Source organism: Notolepis coatsorum (genome assembly GCF_963971535.1).
Source record: "Notolepis coatsorum genome assembly, chromosome: 11".
In the NCBI taxonomy this organism is placed as follows: Eukaryota; Metazoa; Chordata; class Actinopteri; order Aulopiformes; family Paralepididae; genus Notolepis; species Notolepis coatsorum.
The window spans coordinates 111,257,849-111,282,086 of record NC_140175.1 but is presented as its reverse complement, the minus strand read 5'-3'; the positions used below and the strand labels follow the sequence as shown (position 1 = coordinate 111,282,086).

Sequence of the window (24,238 nt, the reverse complement as noted above, 5' to 3'; positions counted from 1 at the left end):
GCGCCGCTCTGTGTTTAGTAGGTACCGCTCTGTTGCGTCTTTCTTTGCGTGAAAGGTAGGCATCCCTTCCCGCCGCAGGAGTGGCGTGGCGTATCTCAACACGCCGCTGACTGGGACTCTCTTTGTTCCCGTCTCGAGGAGGTTAATGGCGTAGATGTCGTCTTTAGAGCGAATGTCTTTCTTTTCGTTCTTAAAGGGCATTTGTTCTAAGGTCCATAGCCTCTCTACATGCTGCAGGAGTGCGGTGTCTCCCTCTGTGACTCGGGAGTGGAGACAGCTAGTGGCTGTGGTTCGGTTGAGAGATTTGGCGAGTGGGCCTTGGAGAGTCCATCCTAGGCGGGTCTCGACTGCTGCAGGACAGCCTCTGGGTCCGGTATGAACCCGGTCTATCGGGACAATGAGGTCTGCATGGTCGGAGCCTATCAACAGTGTCGGGGTAGCACCGTCTATGAGTGGGATCGGTAGCTTGCGTAGATGTACATATTTCTCCATCAGCTTGGCTACGGGGTATGTGTACCGCGAGAGTCCTATTTCTTGGCTGGTGAAAGCGTCTGTAATCCTGTACCGTCGCTCGGGCTGGCCGCTTGCTGCGATAGAGAATGAGACATTCTCGCCCTTTATCGTTTTCAAATCTCTTCTTATTGTCCGAATTGTCATTTGGTTTTCGCTCCCCCGCAGCCCTAGCTGGGCCGCAGCGGACGCAAGCAGAAGGGTCTTCTCTGACCCGTCATCAAGGACGGCGTAAGTGTCCATGACTTTATTCTGGTAGCTCAATGTCACACGGACTACCTTTAAGAGCACTCTGGCTCCGCTGCTGCTGGCGGGGTCGATGTACATGACGCTTGCTTTGCTGCTGGATGGTGCGGGTGGAGGCCGCCGTCTGTTACTGTCGTGGAGTATGTCCAGATGGGCTCCATCGCACCGACTGCACTTTTTCTTTAAGCGGCATTCGGCTGCCATGTGTGATCGCGCACAGCGAAAACAGCGTCTGTTGGACTTTATCCATTGACTCGCTTCCTCCGCATTCATCTTGGGGAATGAGTCACATTGTGACAGCCAGTGTTCTTTCTCACAGTAGGGGCACACTATCTTCCACTTCTCCTTTCTTGAGGGGGTACTGTGGCTCCTACTGCTTGGCACTGACTCCGATTGGTGCATGACAGTCACCGATCTTCTTCCATCATTTAGTCTCCTGGTTCCTTCTCTGGAGCCAGGGGTGCTCCGTCCGAATGTATCTAGCCGTAAGCTGCTGACTTCTCTCGCCAGGAAGTCGGCTAGATCGAGGAGGTTCGGTTCGGGGCCATTAGGGTCTCGGTGGTCTCTCTGCCGCCTAAAGCGCTCCTGTCGGGCGGGCGGTAGCTTCTCCAAGATCCTCTCTACATTTGAGTTGGCGTATAGTTCATGCCTACCCTTTTCCCTCTGCGCTCCCAGCATCCCTACCAGGGACTGCACTCTAATGGACAGGTCGTCCAGTGCTCGATTGTCTGTTGCTGGAGGTAGGCGGTCGATGTGCCTGATCTCCTGGATCACGTAATCCCATATACGTCCATATCTCTGGTCCAACGCTACCAGCGCTGCGGTGTATGGGGTCGTGGAAGTGGCGTAGGCGAGCGCTATGTTGTGCGCGCGGGGTACCTTTAAATGCTTCAGTAGTATCGCGTATTTATGGCGTTCATCAATGACATCCACCAACATTGTCTCCAGACACATGCGGAGCTCCGTATACTGGGCCCGGTTCTCCTGGGTGAAGTCTGGTACCATAGGTGTGCCATTGTATGACGCGGATTGTTGATACATCGGCGAGCGTTGGGGGAGAGGCCTCCTAGGCGAGTCTCCTCCTGCTCCTTGGCGTGGGCTGGTACCGGCTGTGTACCATGGCCCGCTGGTCCAGGTGCTGTTCCTCGGTGCGGGTCGTGCGTCGTGCTCACCCGTGAATAGCGTCGGGGGTCTGTAGCGCAGCTCCGCGGGGGTATAGCCTGGGCTGTACTGGACCTCCTGGTCCGGTAGAGTACTGTGCTGTCGTCGGGCGTGGTTCTCCTCCTCTTCCTCTTCGTCTTCCGTTAGGTCATCCAGGGCTTGTAGTCTCTGATTTAGCCTCTCCGCAGTGTATGCTGCTCCTTCCCGGTGGCTGGGTCTCGCTTGGACCGGTTGGGGAAGGGGGTCTGCGGGGGGTATAAACCTCGTCTGTTGGTCAAGTTCAGGGTCGCTTACTCGGCTAGGGGATGCCGCCCTGGAGTGATGTCTAGATGAGTTCCTGGAGCCTCTGGTGGAGGGAGGGGGTGTTGTCCTTCTGATCAGCTGTTCTATTAGTTGCGCTTGTGCTCTGTCGCGCTCGGCTTCGCGCTTGGTGAGATCCGATTCTCTCTGGGCACCGGTGGCGGCGCGCTGGGCGTCGGCCCGGTCTCTTGCCATATTCTCTTCCATCTGAATGCGTCTTATTTCCAGGCGTATGTGCTCTTCTTCGCTCCGTTGCTGTATCTGCAATCGATCGCGTTCACCCTGGAGTCTATCGCGTTCAGTAGAGGCTTTCAGGCTGACGAGGAATGCCTGCTGTAGTGTCCTCTCTGCCTCGCTGGGAGAAGACGGTTGTATAGGGGAGCCGTCCCTTGGGGTACTCCGTGCGGAGTCTTGGAGCTCTATCTCCACGGTGCTCTCCTCATCTTCTTCCGTGCCGAGTTCTCTCTCGGTAGTGTTGTCTTCCTCCCGGGACTCGTCGGGGACTACTTCTTCGGTATTGGCGGGGTGTAAAGTCATGTCTGGTTCCCCCTGGTCCCCACCGTGAGCTGGGTCAGTTACGTTAGAACCCATAGGGGCCTCTATGGTCGGGGTAGCCTGGTCGTTAGGGTTAGACATAATTTTACTTTCTAGTTTTACCGCATTTACTGTTGGTAGAAGACTAGGTTGTTGACTGACAGCGTAAGCCTCTAGGTACTGAGGGAGCTGTCGTTTGCGCCGCGGGCGTTGTTGGTTAGGAGGATCGTTTCGTGGAGTGTTCATCATAGGCCATTTTAATATTAATAACACTATATTAATATTACACTGATTACCCTCCGGCTCGAAGGACCAATTGTAACTGAGGGGTACAATTCCCTGACTGTATTGTTAGATATGATACTTACTACCACTACCTCTTGTACTTTAGACTCTGGCCACCCAGTACTAGGTATAAATAATTATGATAAACACTCCCACCTGATGAAACGGATCCAACACAAATGTACCAAGTCGAAAGTCTGCGTTTAATAATAATACATAGCAAAAGGTATGTACAACGATCACTTAATTACATTTATGATTTGAAATAGTATGCACTTTTATGGCAAATGAGTATTCGTAGGTAGATCAATATCGAATGTCCAATCTCTGATTGCGCAGGAAGCAAATATACAACCTGGAATATTTAGGGAACAATAGCAATGATACTTGAATGATTATATAGCTGGATACACTAGGGGAAGGTTCCGACTGCTTGTAGGACAGCTGGAGGGGGGGGTAGAGTCTGGCTGTATCCCGTCTGGCCGAGGGTATCCTGGGAGAGCCCACAGTCGTGCGACCCGGTGCCCAGCGATCCTCGATCCACAGATGAAAGCAGTTGGACTCTCTGTGGCCGGCGTCCTCCGGTCCACGATGGAGAGACGTGAGGCGACCTCGTCGTGTAGAGCGTCTTCTCACCTGTCGTCCTCTCCGGGGGGGTATTTCCAACACACCGCAGTGTTGGCCTTTATCCATAGAATAATCAAAGTACTCAAAGCATAATCCAAGCCGGGGAAGGCTAGCCGTCGTCGGTAGAATAATCCAATATACAGGTCCACTCGCTCTTTGGCCTGGAGCTCCTCGGGTGCAGCTTCACGTGGGGTCAACCACCCTGGATAAGCGTCCAGCTGATGCCCGAAACGATGGGGGTGCTGATTACTATAGAACTCTTACCGCATGAGGCACTACATATGAATAGACTATTATTAGCTTAATAGAATACGTCCAACTCGACGATATAGTGCCAAATATGACTATTCAAATATTAATATACACGATGTCTCAATGCCGATACTGGGCCGAATTGGCCTTACTGCCCACACGTGGTTCGCGGGGAGGCTTTGCGTCTGTCACTCTGTTGGAGGGTAAGGAACTGGACTAAAAGGAAAGCTCTACTTTAATAGCGCCGTATATATACGCACTATGAACAAATAGTACCATTAGTGGTGCGGTAGACATATTCCTACGCGGAACTAGGACTTGTCCATACATGTTGAGCGGTACGATTGAACCTGGTCTGAGGGGTATGGCGACCTGGCACCAAGGTCTCGTCCAATGGTAGAATGGAGACTATTATGGGATGTTCAGTAGACTAGAAGGGATATTCAATGCATATTGTACAAGGAATATACAAGGGATATCAGGGGATATACAAATACAATTAAATATATATATATAAATAAATATATATATTCGGTTTAATCTGATCCTTCAGAACAACTTACATGTATAATACAGTACATATATATATAGCATACAGTGTACACATATATATATGCACACACTTGTACCTATCCTTGTCTACTCTACGCAGAGTGTGACAACCTGCTGTGGAAAGCACCCTGCTCAGAGATTGCATTCCGAAGGGCCCCCCCCCCCCCCCCCCCTTCGTTCTCACTCGCCCCAACTCAAGGGGATGCAGACGAGGGAGACTGCTGGCTATATTCTATGCAGACCGGACAGGGTTAAACTGTGCCGACTTGCTCTCAGCTCAGGCCTGCTCTTCACTCCGACTGCACATTAACTGTAACATAGTTTTATAAGTGTATAAAGAGTATACAGGTCATATACATAGCTCCAATCATATATAATAAACATAAGAATATTATACAAAGTGTCACTCGTTGACTTGTGGCACTTTAACATGTGTTTACACATAACGTGTTTCTATTCCATTGTCCAGGAAGAATCTACAGACATTCCCCATAATCATATATAAGATCAGGATGTCATACCACCCAGTGTTACTTAGTTGGCTGTGACACTTTACACCCCCTCTGTCATCCTGGTCGGTCATTTTCCATTGTCTTAATAGCGTCTGTACTGGGGGACGAGATGGCGATTGTGGGGTCACGTGGCTGTGACTCTCCACACCCCCTCTGCCATCTTGGTACCTTGTTACCCTGGTAGCCGGCGGGAAGACTTGCATCTGTTGTTCCCTGGCTGGACGGCTCGACAGGATAGGGGTCACGTTGTTGCTTGGTATCCGGCGGGAAGACTTGCATCTGTTGTTCCCGGCCGATGCACCCAGGTTGTTGTCGTCTTCGTCATCTTGGTCATCTTGGTCATCTTGGTCATCTTGGTCATCTTGGGGTCGCCCCCTCTGACCTCTTGGATCTCCCCCATAGTTTGAGGTAGGTTGATTTGTCACTTCTCGGGCGACCCCCACGGGTCCCCGAGACTTGTAGCAGCAGTCCTCTATTGAAGTGTGGTTGGCCTGGTCGTGTGACCCTGTCCGTAGGCCTCGCAGGACATCACAGATACAGTCCACAGAGGACTCATTTCTTTTCTCTCTTTCAGGTCCATTCAGGGCTCTCGTCGCCCTGTAACCTGGGTCCAGGCCGATGTCTCTCTGTCCGGTCTGGGAGGTCTAGGAGGTCTGGGAGGTCTAGATGAGGACCTTGAGGATGCTCTGGAGCTTGACCTATCGTGTGACCCTGTCCGTAGGCCTCGCAGGACATCACAGATACAGTCCACAGAGGACTCATTTCTTTTTCTCTCTTTCAGGTCCATTCAGGGCTCTCGTCGCCCTGTAACCTGGGTCCAGGCCGATGTCTCTCTGTCCGGTCTGGGAGGTCTAGGAGGTCTGGGAGGTCTGGGAGGTCTGGGAGGTCTGGGAGGTCTAGATGAGGACCTTGAGGATGCTCTGGAGCTTGACCTATCCCGGTCTTCCTCCAGTTACGATTTCTGACCGAGTCAGTATATTCCTTCTTGCCATCCGCTGCCTCGTCCGCTGACTCCGGGGGACAGCCCCCCCCCCCCCCGTCTAAGAGTGTGGCACTGGTTCAGGTTTTGTCCCTTTACCAGCGCACCTTCACCAGCGCACATTGTTCACAGGCCTTTCGGACTGTTATCGCTCTTTGTTTGGCTTTAGGTATGAGAATGTTGTTAGTTCTCAGGTATACCAACATCCTCTTACTTCCGGCATGTCCAAGGTTATCATATACCTGTCTGTTCATGTGAGTAGCCTCGTCCTGTTAGCAATGGCTAGTTAGCCTGCTATTCGCTCCTGCTCGCAATGGCTATTTCAGCCTGCTATTCGCTCCTATTCGCAATGGCTATTTCAGCCTGCTCGCAATGGCTATTTCAGCCTGCTATTCACAAAGTAGAGTTTTTTCTACTTAAGTTCTGACTTTAAGTAAGCATTTAGTTACTTCAAGTCATGAGTAAACCTTTTTACCGTAATCACAAAAATATACTTTAAGCGTGATTCTTTCTTTAAGTAGAACCTTCTACGTTTTTGACTGTAAGAAAACATTACGTAACTTTTTAGTCATGAGTAAACCTTTTTACCGTAATCACAAAAATATACTTTAAGCGTGATTCTTTCTTTAAGTAGAACCTTCTACGTTTTTGACTGTAAGAAAACATTACGTAACTTTTTAGTCATGAGTAAACCTTTTTACCGTAATCACAAAAATATACTTTAAGCGTGATTCTTTCTTTAAGTAGAACCTTCTACGTTTTTGACTGTAAGAAAACATTACGTAACTTTTTAGTCATGAGTAAACCTTTTTACCGTAATCACAAAAATATACTTTAAGCGTGATTCTTTCTTTAAGTAGAACCTTCTACGTTTTTGACTGTAAGAAAACATTACGTAACTTTTTAGTCATGAGTAAACCTTTTTACCGTAATCACAAAAATATACTTTAAGCGTGATTCTTTCTTTAAGTAGAACCTTCTACGTTTTTGACTGTAAGAAAACATTACGTAACTTTTTAGTCATGAGTAAACCTTTTTACCGTAATCACAAAAATATACTTTAAGCGTGATTCTTTCTTTAAGTAGAACCTTCTACGTTTTTGACTGTAAGAAAACATTACGTAACTTTTTAGTCATGAGTAAACCTTTTTACCGTAATCACAAAAATATACTTTAAGCGTGATTCTTTCTTTAAGTAGAACCTTCTACGTTTTTGACTGTAAGAAAACATTACGTAACTTTTTAGTCATGAGTAAACCTTTTTACCGTAATCACAAAAATATACTTTAAGCGTGATTCTTTCTTTAAGTAGAACCTTCTACGTTTTTGACTGTAAGAAAACATTACGTAACTTTTTAGTCATGAGTAAACCTTTTTACCGTAATCACAAAAATATACTTTAAGCGTGATTCTTTCTTTAAGTAGAACCTTCTACGTTTTTGACTGTAAGAAAACATTACGTAACTTTTTAGTCATGAGTAAACCTTTTTACCGTAATCACAAAAATATACTTTAAGCGTGATTCTTTCTTTAAGTAGAACCTTCTACGTTTTTGACTGTAAGAAAACATTACGTAACTTTTTAGTCATGAGTAAACGCTACTTCAAGTCGTTACTTATCAACCCTCTCTTGTTCCTGATAGATTTTTTACCAATTTACTTTTGGCTGTCTGCTGCGCTCTGCAGACCATCTACGTCACCAGTGTGCCAGATCTCGAACATTAGGAAGAGTCTTGGTTGGAGAGGTTCTGCCGATAAGACCAATCTTGAGTAAGGTTGACTCAAATCTGTAACTAATTCTACTCCAGAGACACCTGACAGCAGTTATTTCAGTTAATATTCTTTCGGCTGTTGATACCTATTTAATTAGTATACAGCCCAACTCACTTGAACTCATGTTCTAAGCCCCGGAACCTCCAATCCGTTTTGACAGACCTATAAACCAGTGACTTGGCCGCCTAAGCACCACAGCGTCCTGTATGCTGAGGCTTCCAAGTCTCCACAAATCTGATAGGCCCGTCGGATACAGAGACCCTGATGCTCGCTCTGTCCCCCCACGTCAAGGTGCTAAGCTTGATGAGAGTTTGCAGAGTCTCAATTTGTTACCCATAGGCGCTGGTGAGTGTACATCTCATGCAGCTGATATGGTTGGTAGGGTGCTAACCTACCAAATGGTTGCTGTCAGGAAATCCCTTCTGAATGAAATAGATTACAAATTCACTTTACTTTACTCTGGGTTTAGAGCAAGGACGGACATCTTTACATATTATACTTAGAATATATACAAAATGCATGTAGTATTCTATGTCATGTTTCTTCCTAAATGACAATAACACTTTATATTATTCCTCTTGACAGATGAGCTGTATGTCAAGTGCAGTTTGCACTTGCTTGAGTCACTTGTGTCAGGGCCCCAGAAGGTAATTTCTCCCTTTGTTGCCCTCATCTCTGCTTGCTGCTCTGGGGTTAGTTTCTCCCCCATGTTTTCCCCTGGATCTTGACCGGGGGTCCTTGCTTCTCTTTCCATCATTTGGGCCTTTGAAGCCCCTTTGGTGAGCTAGCGTTTCCTTGTGCTAGCTTCTCTTGAGCTATTACTCAATATGTTGAGTAATCAGAACTGTGTTCAGTTTCAGAGGTATTTAGCTCCCCATCCTGTTCAGGCTCAGACTCAGTTTCACCTGAAGGTGTCATCTGTGGCCTCGGGTTCTGATCCTTCATCTGAATGTCACCATCCTCCTCTTCTGGGCCATAGAAAATGGAACAGTGCTCATAATTGATGTTTTTGGCCTTTAGGTACTCGTCTAGAGAGTTGAACGCCTCTATGTCAGTGGAGGGAGATACTCGTTTTGAGGTGGAGCCTTGCGCCTCATAAAGAGGAAAAATGACTACATCGTCTTCTTGGTTCTGTCCATTTCCAATATCCTGTGGCAGAACAGGGTCTCCATTTATGGGTTCAAATGTCAGGTCCGACATAACCACACACATAACCATCCAGTCGTCATCACTCTCCTCATTTTGTGGTGATTCCTCCACCGTCAGTTCCCTGTGGTCTAGATCTATGGATTGTTCACGTTGAGAATCTTCATGATTCAACCATTGCTCTTTAATTGACGCTTCCGTCTTGACCGCATTCTCAGCCTGCATAAGCAGTGTCTCAGGAGGCAGAGCGGTCGTCTGGAAATCAGAGGGTTTCTGGTCCGATTCCAGCTTGTCCCATGTAGTGTGTCGAAATGTCCCTGAGCAAGACACATAACCTTTAACTGTTCCAGTTTTGCAGGTTGGCACCCTGCATGGCTGTCTCCGCTGTCTGTGGGGTTTAAGCTCTGCCTTAGTCTTGAAGGTCTTCCCACACTGGTCACAGCAGTAAGGTTTCTCTCCTGTGTGTACCAAGTGGTGACTTTTAAGCTCTCTCTTCGTCTTGAAGGTCTTCCCACACTGGTCACAGCAGTAAGGTCTCTCTTCCTTACAAACAGTGTCTTTGGGCTAGGAAGCCATCGCCTTTCTGTGAACGGTCGTTTTGACTTCGCTTCACATCCAGTCTCCCCTCCTCACAAACAGTATCTTTGGGCTAGGGAGCCATCGCCTTTCTGTGAACGGTCGTTTTGACTTCGCTTCACATCCAGTCTCTCCTCCTTACAAACAGTGTCTTTGGGCTAGGGAGCCATCGCCTTTCTGTGAACGGTCGTTTTGACTTCGCTTCACATCCAGTCTCCCCTCCTCACAAACAGTATCTTTGGGCTAGGGAGCCATCGCCTTTCTGTGAACGGTCGTTTTGACTTCGCTTCACATCCAGTCTCCCCTCCTCACAAACAGTATCTTTGGGCTAGGGAGCCATCGCCTTTCTGTGAACGGTCGTTTTGACTTCGCTTCACATCCAGTCTCCCCTCCTCACAAACAGTATCTTTGGGCTAGGGAGCCATCGCCTTTCTGTGAACGGTCGTTTTGACTTCGCTTCACATCCAGTCTCTCCTCCTCACAAACAGTATCTTTGGGCTAGGGAGCCATCGCCTTTCTGTGAACGGTCGTTTTGACTTCGCTTCACATCCAGTCTCCCCTCCTCACAAACAGTAACTTTGGGCTAGGGAGCCATCGCCTTTCTGTGAACGGTCGTTTTGACTTCGCTTCACATCCAGTCTCCCCTCCTCACAAACAGTATCTTTGGGCTAGGGAGCCATCGCCTTTCTGTGAACGGTCGTTTTGACTTCGCTTCACATCCAGTCTCCCCTCCTCACAAACAGTATCTTTGGGCTAGGGAGCCATCGCCTTTCTGTGAACGGTCGTTTTGACTTCGCTTCACATCCAGTCTCTCCTCCTCACAAACAGTATCTTTAGGCTAGGGAGCCATCGCCTTTCTGTGAACGGTCGTTTTGACTTCGCTTCACATCCAGTCTCCCCTCCTCACAAACAGTATCTTTGGGCTAGGGAGCCATCGCCTTTCTGTGAACGGTCGTTTTGACTTCGCTTCACATCCAGTCTCCCCTCCTCACAAACAGTATCTTTGGGCTAGGGAGCCATCGCCTTTCTGTGAACGGTCGTTTTGACTTCGCTTCACATCCAGTCTCTCCTCCTTACAAACAGTGTCTTTGGGCTAGGGAGCCATCGCCTTTCTGTGAACGGTCGTTTTGACTTCGCTTCACATCCAGTCTCCCCTCCTCACAAACAGTATCTTTGGGCTAGGGAGCCATCGCCTTTCTGTGAACGGTCGTTTTGACTTCGCTTCACATCCAGTCTCCCCTCCTTACAAACAGTGTCTTTGGGCTAGGGAGCCATCGCCTTTCTGTGAACGGTCGTTTTGACTTCGCTTCACATCCAGTCTCCCCTCCTCACAAACAGTATCTTTGGGCTAGGGAGCCATCGCCTTTCTGTGAACGGTCGTTTTGACTTCGCTTCACATCCAGTCTCCCCTCCTCACAAACAGTATCTTTGGGCTAGGGAGCCATCGCCTTTCTGTGAACGGTCGTTTTGACTTCGCTTCACATCCAGTCTCCCCTCCTCACAAACAGTATCTTTGGGCTAGGGAGCCATCGCCTTTCTGTGAACGGTCGTTTTGACTTCGCTTCACATCCAGTCTCCCCTCCTCACAAACAGTATCTTTGGGCTAGGGAGCCATCGCCTTTCTGTGAACGGTCGTTTTGACTTCGCTTCACATCCAGTCTCCCCTCCTCACAAACAGTATCTTTGGGTAGTTGGCTCTCGTCTTGGGTAGGGCCAGTTCGCTTCCTGTGGGCAAAGCACGAAATTATGTTGCACTTGTAACTCCCCCCAGAGCTCTATAAACATTATGTTACCCTTTAGTTGTGAGTAAACGTTGCTTTAATCACCAAGATAGAGCTTTCTATTCATTTGTGATATCCCCGAGTACAGCCTTCCACTCGAGTCGCCAGTAGAGCTTTCTACTTTAATTTTTGCCAAATCTGTAACTTAATTTTACTCCAGAGGCTTTTGACAGTAGTCCTGTCTTCTTCGGCCGTTTAGCACCTATTTTGGTTAGTATAAATGCACATCGCCAGGGACGCCATGTTGAATGCCCACGCTAGGTCTTAGGTCAGATCGATAACTTCATAACTCATTGGTCTGCTCATCTTGACATCAAACAGCGTCCTGCGAAGTGGTTGACATGCAGAACCGAACGAGTCTACAAAATGTTGTTGTTACTACTGACCGACAAGAGATAGCGAATGCACCGTTCCGACCCCCGTCAGTCATCGACCTTAGGTCGAGTGATTGAAGTTGCGGAATCTTTTATTTTATTTGCACTGGGACGGACTCTCTTTTGTCAGATGAGGTCCATTTCCCTTATCCGTTACACGTATTATCACTGTATGGCTTTACTTGATAATCCCATTATAGCTAGGGATAAAGCCACTTATTCTATTTCATTCTATTCATATGTCTCCTTTTACTCCGTAGGGATAAAGCCACACTTCTAAAGTTTTACATCATTAATCACAAATGCAACACGGGACCGCGTGGTTGACATTTTTCTCCTTTTACTCCGTCTGGCTAAAGCCTTACTCCTAAAGTTTTTACATCATTAATCAAAAATGCATGGGGTGAAGTTACAAGGCAAAACACATTTCATGCTTACCCGGTCGTCTGGTCAGAAGAAAGGATACAAAGGATATTTATAAAGAGGTATTTTTTATTAGAAAAAGCTAGTTACAAGAAGAGACTGAAGTGGAAAGTGTCCATTTCAGTTAAAATATGCACAAAACAAAACATCTCATCTGGTTCGGCTTTCTCCCCGTGTCAAGCAGCAGCATCTTCCTATCTCTCCCAAAAGTCTGTAAGCAACATCTTCCTCTCTCTCCAGCTCAGTGTAAAAATCTGCCTGTGATCTCGCCAGTTGGCCCTTATAAAGGGCCCCAGATCTCTTCTGCTTATTGGTCCAAATACAGCGCTGTCACCGTGATGTCATTTCACCAGCCAGTCAATGCACGGCTCGTGGGGACTGGCTCTCCTCCCATTTTACTCCACTAGGCCGTAACTCGAAAAGTAATTGTAACGTTTTCGCTGGAACAGACTCCCTTTGTTCTCTGCTGTGGAAAGTCCCCTCACTCCCCATCTCACTCAGACCCCACAAAGGGTTAACCAGTTTAATGCGTCTGCCGGCCGGAGAGCTCCGGAAAGAGGCCCTGTCTGGCAAGGTCGCATGGTTATGGTCAACTCCCTACTGCAGGCTCATGGAGGGAGGTTTGTCTTCCCCCTTGTGTGTCCACTAAGGTTTGTCTTCCCCCTTGTGTGTCCACTAAGGTTTGTCTTCCCCCTTGTGTGTCCACTAAGGTTTGTCTTCCCCCTTGTGTGTCCACTAAGGTTATGTCTTCCCCCTTGTGTGTCCACTAAGGTTATGTCTTCCCCCTTGTGTGTCCACTAAGGTTATGTCTTCCCCCTTGTGTGTCCACTAAGGTTTGTCAGGCGCAACACATCTTAAGCAGACTCCCCCTTTGCCTCGTCATAAAACCTCACAAACACCAGCAACTGAGCATTGTCAGTGGTGTCAGTGGACTCATCCACAGCTAAGGAAATGCACTGTGCATTTTTATTCCATCACAAAGCTGTTTAATCAAATCACCAGCCAGTATTTCAGTTCAGTGCAATCTGAGAGGGGGATTTGCTTGATTTTACTTCTCATTTCCTCTTTTTGTTTGCCTCCATCACTTCAGTTATACATTATTTTATTATTTCTGCATCAGAGAATGGCTTCTTGTGTTTAGCCAACACCCATGCCACGCTAAGTTAGAACTCGGTTGCTTTTTCTCGTTGTGACATAGATATAACAAGAATTCTGCTTGCAAGACAAATAACGATTTCCTCCCATTAATTTTTGTGGTTCTACTACCTACTATGTACTATTCTACTATGTCTATACTACTATATATACTATGCTAATATGTCTATACTACTATCTACTGTGTACTGTGCTACTATGCCACTACTACCTACTATGCTAATTATATCTTTAACACTTTAACACTTCTTGATGCTGGTGTTGATGGGTGGGGGGAGGGGTGTGGGTCAAAGCGGTTGAAAAACGTGTTCAACTAATTTGCACGCTCCGAGTGGCCCTCCACTGCTGTGCCCTGCTGTTTGAACCCATTCATCTTCCTGACACCTGCCTGGTGTTGTTGGCCTGGAGTCTGCCCTCCAGCCTGTCCTTGTAGCTGTCTAGACGGAATGTTTATCTGAACAGTGCAGCACAAACAGAGTGTTTATCTGAACAGTGCAGCACAAACAGAGTGTTTATCTGAACAGCGCAGCACAAACAGAGTGTTTATCTGAACAGCGCAGCACAAACAGAGTGTTTATCTGAACAGCGCAGCACAAACAGAGTGTTTATCTGAACAGCGCAGCACAAACAGAGTGTTTATCTGAACAGCGCAGCACAAACAGAGTGTTTATCTGAACAGCGCAGCACAAACAGAGTGTTTATCTGAACAGCGCAGCACAAACAGAGTGTTTATCTGAACAGTGCAGCACAAACAGAGTGTTTATCTGAACAGCGCAGCACAAACAGAGTGTTTATCTGAACAGCGCAGCACAAACAGAGTGTTTATCTGAACAGTGCAGCACAAACAGAGTGTTTATCTGAACAGTGCAGCACAAACAGAGTGTTTATCTGAACAGCGCAGCACAAACAGAGTGTTTATCTGAACAGCGCAGCACAAACAGAGTGTTTATCTGAACAGCGCAGCACAAACAGGAAAGGGATGTTACGACAGAGTTTCAGCCTGACAGCTAGCTGGGGTTGTAGGTTAGAATTAGACTCGGTGCTAATGAGATGCTCACAGATGCTAATGAACAAATCTCTAAAACACGCTCTCTCTCTCTCTCTCTCCCCCCTCTCTCTCTGTCTATCTTTCTTTTTCCCTCTCTCTGTCTATCTCTCTCTCTTTGTCTCACTCTCTCCCCCTCTCTCTCTGTCTCTCCCTCTCTCTCTTTTTCTCTACCTCCCCTTCTCTCTCTATCCCCCTCTCTCTCTCTCTCTCTCTCTCTCTCTCTCTCTCTCTCTCTCTCTCTCTCTCTCTCTCTATCCCCCTCTCTCTCTCTCTCTCTCTCTCTCTCTCTCTCTCTCTCTCTCTCTCTCTCTCTCTCTCTCTCTCTCTCTCTCTCTCTCTCTCTCTCTCTCAGGATAGCACGTGCTGCATCAGTGTTGTTGTCAGACCCTTGCTTCCAGCTCCACTCCATCCAGCACCTGTTAGGGGAGGGTGTGGAGGCTGTGGGGCCCCCAGTGGCCCCTCCCACTCTCCCTCTGGCCCCTGGAGCCACGGGCCCCGCGGACCGGAAGCATTTCTCTCTTCATGCCTGTGAGTAACAGTCGTCGGTTTCCACTACGACCAACACACCCACAGGGGTCACACGTAGTGATGGGCAAAGTAGCTAGCTACAAGTAGCTTGCCCATCACAAGAACACATTATTATTTAACCAGCTAGTAGACTAAGAACACATTATTATTTAACCAGCTATAGACTAAGAACACATTATTATTTAACCAGCTATAGACTAAGAACACATTATTATTTAACCAGCTAGTAGACTAAGAACACATTATTATTTAACCAGCTATAGACTAAGAACACATTATTATTTAACCAGCTAGTAGACTAAGAACACATTATTATTTAACCAGCTATAGACTAAGAACACATTATTATTTAACCAGCTATAGACTAAGAACACATTATTATTTAACCAGCTAGTAGACTAAGAACACATTATTATTTAACCAGCTAGTAGACTAAGAACACATTATTATTTAACCAGCTATAGACTAAGAACACATTATTATTTAACCAGCTATAGACTAAGAACACATTATTATTTAACCAGCTATAGACTAAGAACACATTATTATTTAACCAGCTATAGACTAAGAACACATTATTATTTAACCAGCTAGTAGACTAAGAACACATTATTATTTAACCAGCTATAGACTAAGAACACATTATTATTTAACCAGCTAGTAGACTAAGAACACATTATTATTTAACCAGCTATAGACTAAGAACACATTATTATTTAACCAGCTAGTAGACTAAGAACACATTATTATTTAACCAGCTATAGACTAAGAACACATTATTATTTAACCAGCTATAGACTAAGAACACATTATTATTTAACCAGCTATAGACTAAGAACACATTATTATTTAACCAGCTAGTAGACTAAGAACACATTATTATTTAACCAGCTAGTAGACTAAGAACACATTATTATTTAACCAGCTATAGACTAAGAACACATTATTATTTAACCAGCTATAGACTAAGAACACATTATTATTTAACCAGCTAGTAGACTAAGAACACATTATTATTTAACCAGCTAGTAGACTAAGAACACATTATTATTTAACCAGCTAGTAGACTAAGAACACATTATTATTTAACCAGCTATAGACTAAGAACACATTATTATTTAACCAGCTATAGACTAAGAACACATTATTATTTAACCAGCTAGTAGACTAAGAACACATTATTATTTAACCAGCTAGTAGACTAAGAACACATTATTATTTAACCAGCTAGTAGACTAAGAACACATTATTATTTAACCAGCTAGTAGACTAAGAACACATTATTATTTAACCAGCTAGTAGACTAAGAACACATTATTATTTAACCAGCTATAGACTAAGAACACATAATTATTTAACCAGCTATAGACTAAGAACACATTATTATTTAACCAGCTATAGACTAAGAACACATTATTATTTAACCAGCTATAGACTAAGAACACATTATTATTTAACCAGCTATAGACTAAGAACACATTATTATTTAACCAGCTATAGACTAAGAACACATTATTATTTAACCAGCTATAGACTAAGAACACATTATTATTTAACCAGCTATAGACTAAGAACACATTATTTAACCAGCTATAGACTAAGAACACATTATTATTTAACCAGCTATAGACTAAGAACACATTATTATTTAACCAGCTAGTAGACTAAGAACACATTATTATTTAACCAGCTAGTAGACTAAGAACACATTATTATTTAACCAGCTAGTAGACTAAGAACACATTATTATTTAACCAGCTATAGACTAAGAACACATTATTATTTAACCAGCTAGTAGACTAAGAACACATTATTATTTAACCAGCTAGTAGACTAAGAACACATTATTATTTAACCAGCTATAGACTAAGAACACATTATTATTTAACCAGCTAGTAGACTAAGAACACATTATTATTTAACCAGCTAGTAGACTAAGAACACATTATTATTTAACCAGCTAGTAGACTAAGAACACATTATTATTTAACCAGCTATAGACTAAGAACACATTATTATTTAACCAGCTATAGACTAAGAACACATTATTATTTAACCAGCTAGTAGACTAAGAACACATTATTATTTAACCAGCTATAGACTAAGAACACATTATTATTTAACCAGCTAGTAGACTAAGAACACATTATTATTTAACCAGCTTGTAGACTAAGAACACATTATTATTTAACCAGCTAGTAGACTAAGAACACATTATTATTTAACCAGCTATAGACTAAGAACACATTATTATTTAACCAGCTAGTAGACTAAGAACACATTATTATTTAACCAGCTAGTAGACTAAGAACACATTATTATTTAACCAGCTAGTAGACTAAGAACACATTATTATTTAACCAGCTAGTAGACTAAGAACACATTATTATTTAACCAGCTAGTAGACTAAGAACACATTATTATTTAACCAGCTAGTAGACTAAGAACACATTATTATTTAACCAGCTAGTAGACTAAGAACACATTATTATTTAACCAGCTAGTAGACTAAGAACACATTATTATTTAACCAGCTATAGACTAAGAACACATTATTATTTAACCAGCTAGTAGACTAAGAACACATTATTATTTAACCAGCTAGTAGACTAAGAACACATTATTATTTAACCAGCTAGTAGACTAAGAACACATTATTATTTAACCAGCTATAGACTAAGAACACATTATTATTTAACCAGCTAGTAGACTAAGAACACATTATTATTTAACCAGCTAGTAGACTAAGAACACATTATTATTTAACCAGCTAGTAGACTAAGAACACATTATTATTTAACCAGCTAGTAGACTAAGAACACATTATTATTTAACCAGCTATAGAGATACAATTAGCTCATTTTTATTTGACCTCTCAATATTATATTATAAAAACATAATTTGTTGTTGTTATCATCATCTAATTGATATGGCTGGTCTCAGACAGACAGACAGAGGATGAGGGTCTGACATAAGACAGAACACACACCTCTCTCTTCAACCAATCACAATGACACATGGTGGGCGGGGGGCAGGGCTAATGGCTGTCATCAATAGTAAACCCCACCGTATGTATATATTTTCTCCCACCCACCCCCTCCTAATGTACAGTCTCCTCCCCATCATATGTATATATTTTCTGTTAGGATCTCTGGGTAACAGTACTGTGTATTTGCATATCGTATATATGTCACAAATGTAACAGTACTAGGGGCGTAACGGGACACAAAAACCACGGTTCGGTACGTACCTCTGTTTTGAAGTCACGGTTCGGTACGTACCTCGGTTTTGAAGTCACGGTTCGGTACGGGTTTTCGGTACAGTGGGGGAAAGTTTGGCTTTCTATGTTCCACTCAGGGGTGATGTAGTGTGCAGTAACTAATTGTACTTGTAGGGCTGTCAATGAATATTTTATATTGAAATTAATAATCGATTTGTTAAATAAAAAATGTAAAAATAATTATATTAGATTGTGAAAAAAACAGCCCCCGGTGGGCGGTCGTTAGTGGTTAACATACCTTGTATTCGTTCGGTACACAGCCGTACTGAACGGTACGGTACGGATACGTGTACCTTTACACCCCTAAACAGTACTATATACCTGTATGTTATGTATGTCCCTATGTCATAAATGTCATGATGTCATGTATGTTGTGTATGTCATAAATGTCACTATGAATTGAAAATGGGGGACCCTGATGATGTAAACAAGACAAACGTCTTTCTCTGGTCTGCATCCCCTTAACAATTGTGTGTATTGAGCCGTACTGTATTGTACCCATTCTGCAATCTGTTAAATAAAGTTTTCATTCATTAATTCAAATAAGATTAGACTAAAAAGGAACTGGAGGGACTACAGATCAGTACAGCATGTCACACACACACACACACACACACACACACACACACACACACACACACACACACACACACACACACACACACACACACACACACACACACACACACACACACACACACACACACACACACACACATGTATACAAACGCCCCAGGGAGTCCATGGTGTGGGAGGGTTGTCACAATGGAAACAGCATGTGTTGCTATGGCAACATAATGTCTCCTGTGGCGACCGAGATCCACTCCCAGAAATTCCCAGGATTCCAACTGGGTCCACAGACGCATATAACACACACACACACACACACACACACACACACACACACACACACACACACACACACACACACACACACACACACACACACACACACACACACATATAAACACACACACACACACACACACACATATAAACACACACACACACACATATAAACACACACACACACATATAAACACACACACACACACACACATATAAACACACACACACACACACACATATAAACACACACACACACACATGTAAACACACACACACACACACATATAATCACATACACACACATATAAACACACACACACATATAAACACACACACATATAAACACACACCTATAAACACACACACGCATATAAACACACACATATAAACACACACACACACACATATAAACACACATAAACACACACACACGCACACACACACACACACACACACATATAAACACACACACACACACACACACACACATATAAACACATACACACACACACATAAACACACACACACACACACACATAAACACACACACACACACACACATATATAAACACAAACACACACACACACATATAAACACACACACATAAACACACACACACACACAAACACACTACAGGTAACTTTAAACACAAAAGAAAAGGTCACTTTAACACTTTAACTGCCGGAAGACGCTTTTAGGCGTCCTTCCCCGCCATGCTCAAGTTGCCGAAGACGCCGTAACTCGTCTTTGATATCAATATTTCCAAAATCTGTGATCGGAATCATATTTCCTTTCCGGGGCCCTGAGACACAAGTGTGATCTCCTCTCAATCCTCTAGCGGTTCAAGACCGCCATCTGGTGGCCGATCGGCAGATCGAAAAAACGGATGTTACCTTTAACCCGGTAGGACTCACTCCATATGGGGTCCGGGTACTCGCTAGTGTTAGAGAGACTCAGTCTTCACACAGTGAACATCGATCGCTGCAAATAACTCGAAAAAACAACATGATTTGGACGTATATATTATTATACAACCTGGAAATGGACCGGATATTTCTATATCCCATAATAGGAAAATGTCTGTTCCACGCTCATCGCCCAACGGCGCGAGGAAGATACGGTAAGATTCAGCGTTATTTTTCAATGTGTACGATACTAACTGCTATGATGAACATTTGACCCACATTAGATGAATGGTATAACGCTGCCCACGGAATTATAAACGCCCCCTCGGCCATCCGGTCAACATCAGATTACGTGTAGTAACTTCCAGAAGTCCGTCCAGTTGGATTTTTTTATATCGCGCCGATTGCCATCAAACTGTATTTCATCATCAATATAATGCATTTGGGGCTATAGATCACGTTCTGGAGAAAGCTGCAGAAAGAGATGAAAACATACTTATACATTAGACCATACTTTAGTATGAATATGTGAATGAAAAAGTTTAACGTTGCTTCACCCTGAACAATACATATAGGACATTGAATGGGCCCTAATAATGGCAATTTAGCAATAGAATTTAAAAAGTTATAGCCCTGCAAAGAAGGGGAATTTCTCCATAGACAAATAGAGCCGGCAACCTATGGTATATCATGAATTTAGCCTTAGGCAATCAAAGTGTTAAAAAACATAACTATGTTTTTGTATAGTATAGTTATATTTGTATAAATGTAAGGATATATTAAACTACAAAGCTTTGCACATCATTTACTGCTCACTTATACTTCCTTACATTTCTTACTTTGTGGAAGTATGGGGGTCGACATTTAAAAATACAGTAAATCCAATAGTCGTACTGCAAAAGCGGGCCATTCGGAACCTTTTCAAGGCTGGTTACTATGAACACACAAATCCATTGTTTATAAAGTTTCATATTATGAAATTTAATGGTTTGGTTTACTATAAAACTATGCAAATAATGTACAGAGCTAAAGCAAAGGTACTCCCTGATGGGGTCAGACCCGGCGCCATGGGCGGGCATTGGGGGGCCTGGCCCGCCCACTGAGTCAGCTGTGCCCACCCTGAGAATTTTTTATTTTTTTTTTTTTTTTTTGTCAATCAAAGTAGACTATCCAAATGCTTAGCCCTAGTGGGCACTGATGTCAACAACAACACTACTGAAGCTAGCACGGCACTCCGTGAGAATTCGTTTTCTACCCTCAAGAACATCTTTACAGAACATCGCCTTAGTATGCTTCATCGACGCAAGGCCAATTTAATTCAGTTGGCATTTGAGAAGGACTTAACAAAAAAGTTCAGGAATGAGTGGAGGGGCAGTGTTTTAAGAAGATTTCACTCTGTCCCCAAACGCCGCTTGCCGCTCTACTAATGATGGTGAGTAGCCTGTGGAGGAATTTTGTTTGCTTTTTTATGCACTTTATTTTTGTCAGTTCAGTTCAGTTTGTCAGTGAATTCAGAAGTGTTGAATAAATGGAGACTTTTCAAAGATATAGAATAGAATAGAATATAAATGTATTATCCTGAGGGAAATTTGACACTCCAAATCACTCAACATTAAACATTTAGACAGAACAAGTCACGAATAAGAATAACAAAACAAATGGCCTAAGAATAGAATAAAATGAAATAGAATAAAAATAGAATAAAAGATACAGTAAATAAATACAGTAAAAATATACTGAAGTCTACAGTAGGTGTAATATTGCACAGTGCTGTTTAAAAAGTAAGAGTCCAGGAAGATGGTAACTGTCACTCTTTGCTCAGTGATGCAGTGAGGCACAGTGATGCATTGTATAGTCTGATGGCTGTCGGAATGAAGGACTTCCTGTGCCGTTCAGTGCTGCATTTAGGTAGTGTGAGCCTATAACAATACATGCTCCTCCTGTCAGCCAAGTCTATGTATAGTGGGTGGGAGGGGTTTTCCCTGATGGCCTGGAGCTTAGCAAGGCTCCTCCTCTCCGCCACCCTCACTAGGGCGTCCAGCTACACCCTAACCACGCTATTGGCCTTCCTGACCATCTTATCCAGCCTGTCTGTGTCCCCTGCTCTCAGTCCGCTGCCCCAGCAGGTCTGTTATATATATCCGTTCAGTCTGTTTTTGTATAAGTGAATGTTCTTAAGATAGAGAAATTAGATTTTTCAATTGCCTCTCTGCTGTTTAGTTCAGCACCGTGGGCAACGCCAAGCAAGCCACAGCGCCGTTGTCCCAGCTGAAACGTATAAAAGGGAACCTGTGTTGAAAAACCATTGTGCCCCCCCGAGAACATTTTATGCCCCCCCACTAATTTGTTTCTGCAGCCTGGTCTGGATGGGGTGCAAAGGTTTTTTTCAATACATGAAAGAAAATATGATTTGAGAGATATTTGTAAATTTACTGTTCAAAAAGCTAAGAAAGGGATTAAAAGGAGGTGTATTTCTATTATTGGGGTTAACTTGTGGAACAATGCTGATATACAGTTAAGAATGAGTAATTCAATTTTGGTTTTTAAGAAAAAGGTTTGTAAAGCTATTTTTGAAAACTACAAGGGTGAATAACACTGTTTCCTTTTTTTTTCTTTTAGAATACTGTTTTGGAATCTACATTTTTGTATTTTTTTTTTGTAGAGCAAATTTTGAAAACTACAAGGGTGAATAATACTGTTTTTTTTTTGTTTTTTTTATATACTGTTTTGGAGTCTAAATTTTTGTATTTTTTTGATAAGAATATAGGACAGGCACATATAAGCACTATGCTTCAGTCTGTACCTTTTCAGTCACTGTAAAAAAATCAAATATTGATAAATGATGGTGTATATTGTATTGTGTGAGATGATGACTGGAAAAATAAACTACTACTACTACTACAATCAAGGCGGGCATGGCCACCTTCATTTCACCACATGTCTCGTGTCTGTATGTGACGAATAAATCTCTTGAATCTTGAGCGCCATTTGTTTTGTGCCACTGAGTGAGAATAACAGTATGAGGCTGCAGACGGGGCTCTCACTGCAGACGGGGGTATCGATGCCACGAGGAAAATCAAAACAGGCGCTCGCCCATCTCTCTGCAGACTCCTTTCATCTCTCCCCGTCTCTGAAGCACTGTTGCCGCTGCCTTATGCAGGAATCATAACTAATAAATTAATACATTGTTATTAGTGCGCGCGTTGCACGTCTCTTGTTGGCTCTTGCGCAATTGCGAGCATTTGGGGCATTTAAAAAAAATGCTCTCTTCCAGTCAGAAGGAATATCCGTGGCTTCACAGTATGACTGAATGTGTAAGCACCATTCTGGAGAAAGTTACGTATGATGCTAGTTACTCATCCTCCTATCAGGCCTCACCTGGATCCCACCCATTTGTAAATAGCTACTGGAACAAGCTACACTCTCATGATGGAAAATTATGAAGAAACATTCCCAGTGCTGTTTTGCAAGGTGCATGTTTTGCTTAGCGCTGCGCTGCCCTAGAACACTGCCAGAGCGCACTGCCAGGGCGCTCTCCTGCACAGCGCTGGTACATCACTGATGTAGAGTCTGGCAGAGTGGGCCTAGAAGCGTGGGAAAACAGATGACCTCTGCACACAAAACATACACACGCATGCACACACATACACACAGTATATAAACAGTGCAGAGAGCAGGAGAGTCTGGGTTACAGGTATCTGTCTACAGTTATCATCAGCCTCCTCCAACTAAATATCACAAACAGAAGGAAATCTCTTCACCACCATCTCAGACCTTCATCAAAGCTTCTAGCATTGACCTTGTAGAACAATATACATATCTCTGAACAGTGACTGACGATAATCAGAAATGTAATGCAAATTCGTATGCAGTCTGTAGGAAGGGACAGCAGCGTTTGCACAGGATATTAAATGCGTTTAATGTAGACAGTCTTTTATTGAATCTGTTCTTGCTCGCTTGGTTCAGTAACCTGAACATCAGAGATAAAAAATATCTACATGAGCACTATTGTGAAGGTGGCTGATATATTCGATTTGATTAGGTTAGGTTAGATATACTGTATTAGATTAGATTCAAATGTATTGCCATCATACAGCATAAGTAGAGTACAATGAAACGAAGTTAACATCTAATCAGAGTGCAATGTAACAGTAAGGTGCAGTAGTAATATTATACAGTAGGGCTGACCCCTATTAGTCGAATAGTCGACTAGTCGATCGAAAGGAGCCGTAATCGACTGCCAACCTCTTAGTCGAATAATAAAAAAATATATATATATCATTCTTTCCAAAAGAAAAGAGGCCTAGAAGCGTGGCTAACGCTAATGGCACGCATACCAGAGGCTAACTGCCTAAGAAAACAGGCACAGAGGCACTGAAAGAGGATTTCACCCATCTAATAAACACACTAGACTAGACAAATATCAAGATGTATCCATCAGT

The 24,238-nt window shown here is 43.5% G+C and overlaps 1 protein-coding gene across 2 annotated transcripts in view; it reads left to right on the top strand.

Moving 5' to 3' along the window:
- The window catches only part of rnf123 (ring finger protein 123), a 484,329-nt gene that overhangs the window by 404,778 nt on the left and 55,313 nt on the right, over nucleotides 1-24,238 (top strand). For both annotated transcript variants that reach the window (XM_084325137.1, XM_084325136.1), the window contains exon 37: nucleotides 14,586-14,761. In XM_084325137.1, the coding sequence (XP_084181263.1) occupies nucleotides 14,586-14,761 (176 nt within the window). The remainder of the gene's footprint in view (nucleotides 1-14,585; nucleotides 14,762-24,238) is intronic.